Source organism: Salvelinus fontinalis, chromosome 3 (genome assembly GCF_029448725.1).
Source record: "Salvelinus fontinalis isolate EN_2023a chromosome 3, ASM2944872v1, whole genome shotgun sequence".
Lineage (NCBI taxonomy): Eukaryota > Metazoa > Chordata > Actinopteri > Salmoniformes > Salmonidae > Salvelinus > Salvelinus fontinalis.
Genome location: NC_074667.1, coordinates 22,619,300 through 22,633,325, shown reverse-complemented (window position 1 = coordinate 22,633,325; position 14,026 = coordinate 22,619,300). Strand labels below are relative to the sequence as shown.

General features: G+C 42.5%; 1 protein-coding gene across 2 annotated transcripts in view; it reads right to left on the bottom strand.

Annotated features, from left to right (window-relative positions):
* The window catches only part of LOC129841155 (solute carrier family 41 member 1-like), a 31,528-nt gene that overhangs the window by 3,953 nt on the left and 13,549 nt on the right, over positions 1 to 14,026 (bottom strand). For both annotated transcript variants that reach the window (XM_055909298.1, XM_055909305.1), the window contains 4 exons: positions 11,352 to 11,496; positions 10,919 to 10,998; positions 8,359 to 8,493; positions 6,393 to 6,541 (listed from right to left, as the gene is read on the bottom strand). In XM_055909298.1, the coding sequence (XP_055765273.1) occupies positions 6,393 to 6,541; positions 8,359 to 8,493; positions 10,919 to 10,998; positions 11,352 to 11,496 (509 nt within the window). The remainder of the gene's footprint in view (positions 1 to 6,392; positions 6,542 to 8,358; positions 8,494 to 10,918; positions 10,999 to 11,351; positions 11,497 to 14,026) is intronic.

Sequence of the window (14,026 nt, the reverse complement as noted above, 5' to 3'; positions counted from 1 at the left end):
CATGGTTCACATCAGGCAATGCTTCTTGTGAATAGCAAACTCAAATTTTGTGAGTGTTTTTTATAGGGCAAGGCAGCTCTAACCAACATCTCCAATTTTGTCTCATTGATTGGACTCCAGGTTAGCTGACTCCTGACTCCAATTATCTTTAGCCTAGGGTTCACATACGTTTTCCAACCTACACTGTGAATGTTTAAATTATGTATTCAATATAGACAAAAAAAATACAATAATTTGTGTGTTATTAGTTTAAGCGCACAAAATGCCTCAGGACTACCTGGCATGATGACTCCTTGCTGTCCCCAGTCCACCTGGCCATGGTGCTGCTCCAGTTTCAACTGTTCTGTCTGCGGCTATGGAACCCTGACCTGTTCACCGGACGTGCTACCTGTCCCAGACCTGCTGTTTTCAACTCTCTAGAGACAGCAGGAGCGGTAGAGATACTCTTAATGATCGGCTATGAAAAGCCAACTGACATTTACTCCTGAGGTGCTGACTTGTTGCACCCTCGACAACTACTGTGATTATTATTATTTGACCATGCTGGTCATTTATGAACATTTGAACATCTTGGCCATGTTCTGTTATAATCTCCACCCGGCACAGCCAGAAGAGGACTGGCCACCCCTCATAGCCTGGTTCCTCTCTAGATTTCTTCCTAGGTTTTGGCCTTTTTAGGGAGTTTTTCCTAGCCACCTGCATTGCTTGCTGTTAGGGGTTTTAGGCTGGGTTTATGTACAGCACTTTGAGATATCAGCTGATGTAAAAAGGGCAATATAAATACATTTGATTTGTCTATTGTTGTTATTTAGATGAAGATAAGATCAAATTTGACGACCAATTTATGCATAAATTCAGGAATTCCAAAGGGTTCACATACAAAAACAAATGTATTCTTCACACTACTAGCATCAACTTATTTTTACTTGTGCAAGCATTCATCCCCATTTTCAAATGGCACCTCTTGTCGGACATCTACAGTTGAAGTCGGAAGTTTACATACACTTAGGTTGGGGTCATTAAAATTTGTTTTTTCAACCACTCCACAAAGTTCTTGTTAACTTCTTATGCCTGCAGTATTGAGTAGCTTGGATGAAAGGTGCACAGAGGTGCCCATAGTAAACTGCCTGCTCCTCAGTCCCAGTTGCTAATATTTGTATATTATTCATATTGGATAGAAACCACTCTGAAGTTTCTAAAACTGTTTGAATGATGTCTGTGAGTATAACAGAACACATATGGCAGGCAAAAACCTGAGAAAAAATCCAAACAGGAAGTGGGAATTCTGAGGTTGGTCGATTTTCAACCAAGACCCTATTGAATACACAGTGGGATATGGATGAGTTTGCACTCCCTACGGCTTCCACTAGATGTCAACAGTCTGCAGAACCTTGTCTGATGCCTCTACTGTGAAGTGGGTCTGAAGGAGACAGGAATGAGTCAGGTCTGCCATGACCTGACCATGCGCGTTCACATGAAAGGGAGCTCTGTTCCATCGCACATCTGAAGTCAATGTAATTCTCCGGTTGGAACGTTACTGAAGATTTATGTTAAACATTCTAAAGATTGATTCAATACATCGTTTGACATGTTTCTACTGACTGTTACGGAACCTTTTGACATTTCGTCAGCTTTTAGTGAACGCGCTTTCTGACTTTGGATTTATTTACCAAACACGCTAACAAAAATAGCTATTTGGACATAAATGATGGACATTACCGAACAAAACGAACATTTCTTGTGGGAGTCCTGGGAGTGCATTCCGACGAAGATCAGCAAAGTTAAGTGAAGATTTATAATGCTTTTTATGAATTTTGTTGACTGCACAATTTGGCGGGTAACTGTATGGCTTCCTTTTGTGGCAGAACGCTGTTCTCAGATTATTGAATATTGTTCTTTTGCCGTAAAGCTTTTTGAAATCTGACACAGCGGTTGCATAAGAACAAGGATATCTTTAATTCTATGTAAAACATGTATCTTTTATCAAAGTTTATGATGAGTATTTATGTTATTTAACGTGGCTCTGCAATTTCTCCGGATATTTTGGAGGCATTTCTGAACATGGCGCCAATGTAAACTGAGGTTTTGGGATATAAATATGAACTTTATCTAACAAAACATATATGTATTGTGTAACATGAAGTCCTATGAGTGTCATCTGATGAAGATCATCAAAGGTTAGTGATTCATTTTATCTCTTTCTGCTTTTTGTGACTCCTGTCTTTGCCTGGAAAAATTACTGTGTTTGTCTGTGATTTTGCGGTGACCTAACATAATCGTTTGTGGTGCTTTCGCTGTAAAGCCTATTTGAAATTAGACCCTTTGGTGGGATTAACAACAAGATTACCTTTAAAATGGTATAAGACACATGTATGTTTGAGGAATTTTAATTATGAGATTTCTGTTTGAATTTGGCGCCCTGCACTTTCACTGGCTGTTGTCATATCATCCCGTTAACGGGATTGCAGCCATAAGAAGTTTTAACAAAATATAGCTTTGGCAAGTCAGTTAGGACATCTAATTTGTGCATGACACAAGTCATTTTTCCAACAATTGTTTACAGACAGATTATTTCCCATATAATTCACTGTATCACAATTCCAATGGGTCAGAAGTTTACATACACTAAGTTGACTGTGCCTTTAAACAGCTTGGAAAATTCCAGAAAATTATGTCATGGCTTTAGAAGCTTCTAATAGGCTAATTGACATCATTTGAGTCAATTGGAGGTGTATCTGTGGATGTATTTCAAGGCCTACCTTCAAACTCAGTGCTTCTTTGCTTGACATCATGGGGAAATCAGCCAAGACCTCAGAAAATAATTGTAGACCTCCACAAGTCTGATTCATCCTTGGGAGCAATTTCCAAACGCCTGAAGGTACCACGTTCATCTGTACAAACAATAGTACCCGAGTATAAACACCATGGGACCACGCAGCTGTCATACCGCTCAGAAATGAGACATGTTCTGTCTCCTAGAGATGATTGTACTTTGGTGCGAAAAGTTCAAATCAATCCCAGAACAACAGCAAAGGACCTTGTGAAGATGCTGAAGGAAACAGGTACAAAGTATCTATATCCACAGTAAAACGAGTCCTGTATCGACATAACCTGAAAGGCCGCTCAGCAAGGAAAAAGCCACTGCTTCAAAACTGCCATAAAAAAGCCAGACTACGGTTTGCAACTGCACATGGGGACAAAGACCGTACTTTTTGGAGCAATGTCCTCTGGTCTGATGAAACAAAAATATAACTGTTTGGCCATAATGACCATCGTTATATTTGGAGGAAAAAGGGAGAGGCTTGCAAGCCGAAGAACACCATCCCAACCGTGAAGCACTGGGGTGGCAGCATCATGTTGTGGGGGTGCTTTGCTGCAGGAGGGACTGGTGCACTTCACAAAATAGATGGCATCATGAGGTAGGAAAATTATGTGGATATATTGAAGCAACATCTCAAGACATCAGTCAGGAAGTTAAAGATTGGTCGCAAATGGATCTTCCAACTAGACGTTGACCCCAAGCATACTTCCAAAGTTGTGGCAAAATGGCTTAATTAAGGACAACAAAGTAAAGGTAGTGGAGTGGCCATCACAAAGCCCTGACCTCAATCCTATAGAGAGTTTGTGGAAAGAACTGAAAGAGCATATGCAAGCAAGGAGGCCTACAAACCTGACTCAGTTACACCAGCTCTGTCAGGAGGAATGGGCCAAAATTCACCCAACTTATTGTGGAAAGCTTGTGGAAGGCTACCCAAAACGTTTGACCCAAGTTAAACAATTTAAAGGCAATGCTACCAAATACTAATTGAGTGTATGTAAACTTCTGACCCACTGGGAATGTGATGAAAGAAATAAAAGCTGAAGTAAATCATTCTCTCTACTATTATTCTGACCTTTCACATTCTTAAAATAAAGTGGTGATCCTAACTGACCTAAGACAGGGAATCTTTACTAGGATTAAATGTCATTAATTGTGGAAAAACTGATTTTAAATGTATTTGGCTAAGGTGTATGTAAACTTCCGACTTCAACTGTATTACTTAACAAGCGCTCCTTTGTTCCATTTTATGCAGTTGTTATGTTCATACTGGTTTGAACTGAACGATTAAGCTTTGGTTATGTGCATGGAGCAATGCTGAGAAGAAGAACTGATACAGTAATTTGGCAACACTGGGCCTGACAACCCACTGTGTATGCTGGACTTTAGTCAAACCCAATCCTTGACTCTTTATTGAGCAGTAATCATTCCATTGCCTCTTGGTTTAGATCTTGTTTTTATACGGTCTAGGTTTAGATAGTTACTATTACACATGTGCTCTTGTACAAGTCAGCACATTTATATCACATATGGTTTTTGTAAGCCACATCTGTCTGTTGCTGTATACTGTGTATAATTATATTTGTATGTCCCCTACTGATAAGCAGCTATCAAGTTAACACTAAAAAGTTGCAAATGACGACACTGGTCATTTCAACTGTACTGAAAAAGACAGTTTGATGTGATAAACGGCAGGACTAAAACACCGTTGTGTTCTAAACAGACGTGTCAGTCTGTCGGTCGACCTGTTTCAGCAACATGTGGTTTGAATTGCAGCGCTGGAGTTTGGCCAAGCAAGAGGGCTGAAAAACTTTTTTTTAGGAAACATTTCTACTAAGGCCGTTGTTTATCTTGACGTGATAAAGTCATCCAAATTATTTTCTTAGTGTACGCCTATGATTCCCTCGACTCAAACCCTCCTTAATGTGCGAGATCCAAACAAAAAAGAGGGGTAGAGAAAATAAGCACTCCTCCATGAAACTGACCTAACTTTTTCACAAAGTTCACAGGTTTATGGCATTAAAGGTGTCCTACTTTCTTTTTGCAGTGTGTCACTATGGAATAACTATGTTCAATTAAATGATATAGAATAAAATACTATAACTAACACAGGGGTGTGAAACTCATTTTGCCCCAAAGGCCGCACTGAAAAAGCACCATTATCATTTCTATACGATTCCTATTTGGTTTCTATCATTGAAGTTTAGTTATAGACCCAAAAATCTAAATAAATAATTGCACTCTAATGAATTATTATGTCCATATGTCAGCTATTCTTGTGATATTTGTTTATTTATAGATTTTTCAATGTACAGTATGTCAGCTGTTACAGTAGGAGTTGTATACAGTCTATGGTTTAGCTAGTTTAATGTCTGTGGTACATATATACACTGCTCAAAAAAATAAAGGGAACACTTAAACGCTACCAGGAGACAGGCCAGTACATTAGGAGACGTGGAGGAGGCCGTAGGAGGGCAACAACCCAGCAGCAGGACCGCTACCTCCGCCTTTGTGCAAGGAGGTGCACTGCCAGCGCCCTGCAAAATGACCTCCAGCAGGCCACAAATGTGCATGTGTCTGCTCAAATGGTCAGAAACAGACTCCATGAGGGTGGTATGAGGGCCCGACGTCCACAGGTGGGGGTTGTGCTTACAGCCCAACACCGTGCAGGACGTTTGACATTTGCCAGAGAACACCAAGATTGGCAAATTCGCCACTGGCGCCCTGTGCTCTTCACAGATGAAAGCAGGTTCACACTGAGCACATGTGACAGACGTGACAGAGTCTGGAGACGCCGTGGAGAACGTTCTGCTGCCTGCAACATCCTCCAGCATGACCGGTTTGGCGATGGGTCAGTCATGGTGTGGGGTGGCATTTCTTTGTGGGGCCGCACAGCCCTCCATGTGCTCGCCAGAGGTAGCCTGACTGCCATTAGGTACCGAGATGAGATCCTCAGACCCCTTGTGAGACCATATGCTGACACATGCACATTTGTGGCCTGCTGGAGGTTATTTTGCAGGGCGCTGGCAGTGCACCTCCTTGCACTAAGGCGGAGGTAGCGGTCCTGCTGCTGGGTTGTTGCCCTCCTACGGCCTCCTCCACGTCTCCTGATGTACTGGCCTGTCTCCTGGTAGCGCCTCCATGCTCTGGACACTACGCTGACAGACACAGCAAACCTTTTTGCCACAGCTCGCATTGATGTGCCATCCTGGATGAACTGCACTACCTGAGCCACTTGTGTGGGTTGTAGACTCCGTCTCATGCTACCACTAGAGTGAGAGCACCGCCAGCATTCAAAAGTGATCAAAACATCAGCCAGGAAGCATAGGAACTGAGAAGTGATCTGTGGTCACCACCTGCAGAATCACTCCTTTTTTAGGGGTGTCTTGCTAATTGCCTATAATTTCCACCTTTTGTCTATTCCATTTGCACAACAGCATGTGAAATTTATTGTCAATCAGTGTTGCTTCCTAAGTGGACAGTTTGATTTCACAGAAGTGTGATTGACTTGGATTTACATTGTGTTGTTTAAGTGTTCCCTTTATTTTTTTGAGCAGTGTATTTGACCTCTGACCTGTAGCAGGGCTGCACACAGGTAAAGGCAGACGAAGGCAGACGTGAGGGCACCATGGCCGCCCTTCAGTAAGTGGATGGTGTAGAGGAAGAGCAGGTGACCCGGAACCACCAGGAAGACCAGAACTCTGGCTGACTTGGAGTTGACCCCTGTGGATGTAAACAGGAAACTTAGAGGACTTAAAAACGTTTTGGATTAAATGACACGATAGGTAAATTAAAAAGAATCTAAAACTTTAAAAAGTTAACTATCTTTTTACTGTCTAGGTCGGAGGAAGTGTGCAAGACAACTGCTATGGGTAAGTAAGATTGTGTGTGGATGTGTGCAGTAGTCAAATTGGGATTTTGTACTGTAAGTGAATACATTTTTCCCATAACTGGTTGCCTTTCAATTCCAAAATCAATTCAACAAAAATGCTTTCACCTATCCTAAGGTGGTGGAGCACTGTTCCCTTGCCCCCCCCCCCCCCCCCCCCCCCCCGGTGCTTGTTTGTGCTACTTTTGAAGTTTGTTTTGGCTGGTTAGCTGAGGAGCTGAAGGTCAGGCAAGGGTCAGGGCAGTGTTGTGTCACGTTGTGTGTTCGTGTGGGTATTTAACAATCTGTATTTACAGTTGAAGTCGGAAGTTTACATACACCTTAGCCAAATACATTTAAACTCAGTTTTTCACAATTCCTGACATTTAATCCTAGTAAACATTACCGGTCTTAGGTCAGTTAGGATCACCACTTTATTTTAAGAATGTGAAATGTCAGAATAATAGTAGAGAGAATTATTTATTTCAGCTTTTATTTCTTTCATCACTTTCCCAGTGGGTCAGAAGTTTACATACACTCAATTAGTATTTGGTAGCATTGCCTTTAAATTGTTGAACTGGGGTCAAATGTTTTGGGTTGCATTCCACAAGCTTCCCACAGTAAGTTGAGTGAATTTTGGCCCATTCCTCCTGACAGATCTTGTGTAACTGAGTCAGGTTTGTAAGCCTCCTTGCTCGCACACGCTTTTTCAGTTCTGCCCACAAATTTTCTATAGGATTGAGATCAGGGCTTTGCCTCCAAACATAATGATGGTCATTATGGCCAAACAGTTCTATTTTTGTTTCATCAGACCAGAGGACATTTCTCCAAAAAGTATGGTCTTTGTCCCCATGTGCCGTTGCAAACCGTAGTCTGGCTTTTTTATGGCGGTTTTGGAGCAGTGGCTTCTTCCTTGCTGAGCGGCCTTTCAGGTTATGTCGATATAGGACTCGTTTTACTGTGGATATAGATACTTTTGCACCAGTTTCCTCCAGCATCTTCACAAGGTCCTTTGCTGTTGTTCTGGGATTGATTTGCACTTTCGCACCAAAGTACGTTCATCTCTAAGAGACAGAAGACAGTCTCCTTCCTGAGCGGTATGACGACTGCGTGGTACCATGGTGTTTATACTTGTGTACTATTGTTTGTACAGATGAGCGTGGTACCTTCAGGCGTTTGGAAATTGCTCCCAAGGATGAACCAGACTTGTGGAGGTCTTGGCTGATTTCTTTTGATTTTCCCATGATGTCAAGCAAAGAGGCACTGAGTTTGAAGGTAGGCCTTGAAATACATCCACAGATACACCTCCAATTGACTCAAATTATGTCAATTAGCTTATCAGAAGCTTCTAAAGTTATGCCATTGTTTTCTGGAATTTTTCAAGCTGTTTAGAGTCACAGTCAACTTAGTGTATGTAAACTTCTGACCCACTGGAATTGTGATACAGTGAGTTATAAGTGAAGTGATCAGTCTGTAAACAATTGTTGGAAAAATTACTTGTCATGCACAAAGTAGATGTCCTAACCGACTTGCCAAAACTGTCGTTTGTTAACAAGAAATTTGTGGAGTGGTTGAAAAAATAAGTTTTAATGACTCCAACCTAAGTGTATGTAAACTTCCGACTTCAACTGTATGTGTGTGTTTGAAGTTGAAATGTGTTTTGACTGCTGACCTGAGGAGCAGAAGGTCAGGCAGGGGCCAGGCCAGTGTTGTGCCATCTTGGAGGGCAGGGTCCCAGGCATGCTCCAGTAGTGGAGGTAGGTGGAGATTCGGCTGGCCTGGATGGCCACCAAGTTACCTCCCACACCTGGGTGAAGGGATGGAACAGAACAATCATTGGAAATAGAGGTTAGTGTTTTTTTCTGGGATCATTTGTCGAAATTGTCTGTCACAAATTTAGGCTTGAGCTCTGGGTTTAATAAATTAGAGGTATTTTCAAGGTTATGAAGCATCTTTAAGGTAATTGTAGGTAGTTTTGGTTTTCTGCAACTTTTTATAGTTCATCAAGTAGGGCTCATTCGGCTGTAACTGTAATGGCATATCTTTAAAGTGAGTTTGTGCAAAGAGAGAGCATGATCTTGTATCAATGAGATTATACTGCTTCTCTTCAAATCAGAGAAGTATTAAAAGCGTGGTAGCAAGCACAACGCCACAGGTGTTGTTGAAGACTGCACGTCAATGCAGACTTCAATAACAGTTCCTCTACTTAATCGTTTGTATCATCCAGTCGTGAGAAACTCAATATCGTCCTTATAATCCTAACAACATCCTCACTCAGAAACATGTGATGGGATGATGAATGCATATTTTAATGCCTTGAGCGCATCTCTCCGAGAGGAATACAAACATGCCTAATAGCCTTGAGCGTGTCTCTCCGAGAGGAATACAAACATGCCTAATAGCCTTGAGCGTGTCTCTCCGAGAGGAATACAAACATGCCTAATAGCCTTGAGCGTGTCTCTCCGAGAGGAATACAAACATGCCTAATAGCCTTGAGCGTGTCTCTCCGAGAGGAATACAAACATGCCTAATAGCCTTGAGCGTGTCTCTCCGAGAGGAATACAAACATGCCTAATAGCCTTGAGCGTGTCTCTCCGAGAGGAATACAAACATGCCTAATAGCCTTGAGCGTGTCTCGCTGTAGTTCCCTGCAATAGCTCTTAAAATTACATTCTCAACAGCCGTGCTTCCACAGCCTACAGCTAAGTCTTGCGTATTATTGGATGGAGTTGAGAGGAACGGAGAGAGGTGGAGAGGGAGAGAGTGATTGGAGAGTCAGGAGAAAGAGAGGAAGAGAGAGATTGTGAGAGAGGGAGAGCGGTGAGAGAGACATAAACAGGGATGGAGGGAGAAAGAGAGTGAAAGAAACACTGAATGGCAATGCAAATGTACTTCCTGTCTTGAAATGCAGATAAAAGCGAAAACCTTTGGTATCGCTAGCTGAGGCTGGAAAATATGCAGTATAGAGGAAATCCGAAGCAGAGGGTGCATAGTTGTCATTCTAAACAGGCTTATGTAAACCCTATTGTTATTCCTCTCCAGCGATGGTGGCTAGCCATGGGTAACAAACATCGCCATACTAAGAGTCTTATTTACAGAAGATGTGGGAACTTCAATACTTTCCTCCTTCCCCTCTGATGTTCTGACTAGACTGCTGAGTGGTTTAAATTGGTGTCCTTTTACTCCGTATAAGTAATGAACATCTCGGGAGGCCTCGTAGTCATGGCTTTCAAGACTCATAATGCATTTATAAGTGATATTCTTCACAATGAATGGGTATATATCACTAATTTAAATGATCAAAAATGGCTGTAAATATCACAGACTAAGCCTTTAGTGACATGGCACTCTGCAACTTGTGTGGAACCAACTTATGACTAATGAAATACATGTGGATGCCATTTAGATGCTTTGCATTAAGCCGCTGTGCTTTTGTAAACAATCACACAAATTATAGTAATTTACTGTCATACTTCAAAGACTGTTTAAATAGGACAAGATCCCACTCCCATCTATTTTGACATACGTCATATATCTCTCTACCAAGAAAACCAGATGTTGTCTTTGAGGGAAAAGAGTACCAGATTTTACATTTAAGCTTACATAATATGTTACAGTAGTGGACAGGCTAAGGATAACAGACATATGAGTAAAGTGATGCTCTGTTTATAACAATTTGAGACCAATTAAGCTATGGCTTCTTCACTCAAACCCATTTCCCAACATGGGCACAAATGAGATTTAATGGTGGTTTTACGAGAGACATATTTAGTAATGGTAAACAGCATTGCAAAAAGGTTAAACCTGTTTCTAGTTTTTCCCATACCCCACTGGGTACAGAAGTAAGTTCAACTTCTAGTTTTGATTTACATTTGGTTGAGTTGTCAACAAACACGAATTCATCGTGAAATCAACAACAATGTCACCATATCATTGGATTTAGGTTCAAAGTTGGGTGAAAATAAGACTACATGCCCTTATGTTGACTTTCTGCAAATCCAATCAGTTTTCCATGTTGATTCAATGTCATCACATTGATTTTCTTGTTTGAAATGACGTGGAAACGACGTTGATTCAACCAGTATTTTCCCAGTGGGACAGCTGTTCATCGGGTGGTTTCTTGAGGATATTTGTTAGTTAGGAGGAAGTAGGAACTATTCAACAATCAACATTGAAATACACACAGGTCCCAGCCTTTCATTTGTTTGAGGAGTAAGGTTCGGTCCACTCACCGTTGATTACTGGGGTGAACACCGCCATGCCCTCAAAGTTCGGGTCGCTCACGGTCTTGTCCAGAATAAGGCCTCCGATACTGTGGTTTAAAAGGACACAATGGGACACAAACGTCACTTAACATGTCCAAAGCTGAAAGGTGTCATAATAAAGTTTTTTTTTTTAAATGATCTGCACTGATCTGAAAGGAGAGGATAGATGAAAGCGATATGGTGCATGGAAGCCTACTAAGAAGTATATTTTACTTGTCCAGTTATATCAAATCAGTTGAGATAAAGGTAACGAAAGAGGAAGCGATTAAGTCCTTCAAGATGCACTTTAAGTGTGTATACTGCACAGTTGACTCCTTGAAGTCTTTTGTAGATCATTAATAGAACATTGATAGAATGTTGATTGAATAACATTAGATTGTTGAAAGCCCCAGGCCTTTACCTGCTGATGGACATGGCTACAATGACGGGCTGCCACCCAGTCCTCAGGACCTCTCTAATTGGAGGAGAGCGCCGGGCAATGACCACCCACAGCGGGATGAGAACCAGGAAGAAGCCACACAACAGCACAGGCAGGTACCACATCTCTGGAAGACAGGACAGGTAGTGAGTGTGTGTGAGAAAGTGAGCACATTCAACATACACATTTTTTACACAGGTATAAAATAAGAAAATGTGTATCTGGAACACACCCAATGCACTGTGTTAGACATTTATCAAGCAGACCTTCAACAAACAGCAAACGTAATGTTATGACTATAACTACTGTTCCCTGAAGCAGGGAAACGAGGTACAACACAACTATGGGGAGTCGCACTTACGCCTGACAAGGGTAATGAAATCCGCGCCTGGCTGGAAGCCCAGCCTTCCACAGGTGATAAGCCGAGGCTCGGATTCGTTCCTTTAATTCATTTCCCCATAGTTGTGTTGTACCTCGTTTACCTCCTTCAGGTAGTAACAGTAGTTATAGTCATAAGTTTACATTCCTTTTCAGTCGGTACTCTTGGTACAACACAACTATGGGGAAAGGAAATCCCGCCCCAAGTGAAAGAAAGTGCAAAAATTCTTATTATTAATTTATTTTTGATTTTCCAGGGAGTGCTGCAGCATCCTCAGCACCCCTACTTCCGGTGGCTATGCCTCATAGGGACTAGTGAGCTACAGGCAAAAATCAGTAATGAATCACAGAAATGAGCCACCTATGGGGAGGGGTGCCTCCTTGTGGACAGAGAGCAAACCTATTACTCTCACCCTGGGTACCTGCCAGGTAGCCTAGTGGTTAGAGCTTTGGGCCAGTAACCGAAATGTTGCTAGATTAAATCCAGAGCTGACAAGATAAAAATCTGTCGTTCTGCCCCTGAACAAGGCAGTTAACCCACTGTTCCTAGGCCGTCATTGTGAATAAGACTTTGTTCTTAACTGACTTGCCTATTTAAAGAAAGGTAGAATAAAATAAATAAATATGTTGTGCTTTCTTGAGACTGTATAGCCTGCACAAAGCCCGGACTCTGGCAATGGCTGATGTAGTACCCCGTTCTGGCCGTAACCAAATGTGGAGGTACTGTTGTCACAGTCATGTTTTTGTGGAGGGGCGCACTGGTCTCAGACCCGTGCTAAGGCCCCCTGCTCCGTGGGTTACCCAAGCCAAGTGCTCGGGGGCTTCTTCCTTATCGGAGGTGCATGCAAGCCCCGCTTCCTCCACTCCCTCCCACTCCATTGGAAATAGGAATGAGTTGCCATAATCCTGGGGGAAAGCTAGGAAGTTTCATTCACCAGAAGTTATGCATGCTAGCCGACTTTAGCCAGGAGATGTTTTAGTCTAAGCTAGGCTAGATAGCCTCTTTGACTGCAACAAGGTCTGTTTAGAATAACCAAGCGACGTAACGCTACATATATTAAACAAGAGAGCTACCCTAGCAACTCCACGTGGGGTGGCAGGAATAGCTTGGCGAGTTAACTAACCTGGCTAGCACGCTATGCAGCACTTGTTTAGCTAGGCTGTTCTCGAAAGTCTGCATAGGACCGGATCACTGAGGTAGGACCGGACCCGTTATTGACAAGTCTGGGAAGAGAGGCAAGCGGTGCTTGACCGAGGCAGACACAGGCAGGAAGGGGTACCCACCGAACCTTGCCACCCTCTTTCTTCGAGTAGCCTCCCGTAACCGGCAACAGGTACCGCATACACCACGCCCAGGCAGACAAGATATTTGCTCCAACCAGACCCAAACCATCTCTGCGTCCCGCAACTCAGACTCAGCCGAGGTACGGGCACCAGGGAGAGGAAGTCACTATCGGAAACACCAAGCCCCCTCAAGAATGCTACACGATTGTCAAGAGAACTTGCACCCTGGAGTAAGGGAACAGTACCAGCCGCGGGCAAGCCACTGTTACTGACATCATCCCCTAGTCCTGCACCCAAACTGATTCAAGTGAGGGATGCCAGAGAATGCGTTGAGACATACAAGACAACAAATATGAGTATCTTTATATTCATTTGGGCATGGTCGTGAACCCAAACCTGGCTTTGTTAGCCTTTGTCTTTTCGGTCGCGTTAGCCATCTTACTCTTTGCTACAGCCAGGCCAAGCAATCAGAAGAAAAACGAATTGGTTTGTGGTTAGGAAACTAGGAGAACAAATACAAAAACTCCAGCCCACAAAGCCCAGGGGGTGAGCACGCACTACCACAAAGTGTTCCAAAGGTGTTTGTTTTTAGTCGTGTGAATCGTTGCTGCTCACTTCGAAGTGACGAGCAGAAGAATTAAAGGAATGAATCCGAGCCGAAGGATTGTCACCTGTGGAAGGCGGGGCTTCCAGCGAGATGCAGATTTCATTGGCCTTGTTAGGCGAAAGATTTTTTTATTCACTGCAAAGGTCAACAATATTTTTTATTGCCTGGAAAGGAAATTAAATGTAAAATGAAATAACGATGAAGTAAAATATCTACTTTATGATCATAGTCTATTCCAGCTGGAAACAATGAGAGATCAGTTTTAAATCAACTATTTTCTACCAAGCACTTTCCTAGAAAATCTGAAAGAACTGGGCTTCTGTCTGATTCTTTACCCGTCTCCTCAAAGTGTGCAGTCATTAATTCCCCTTCATGAACTGGTGTAAAA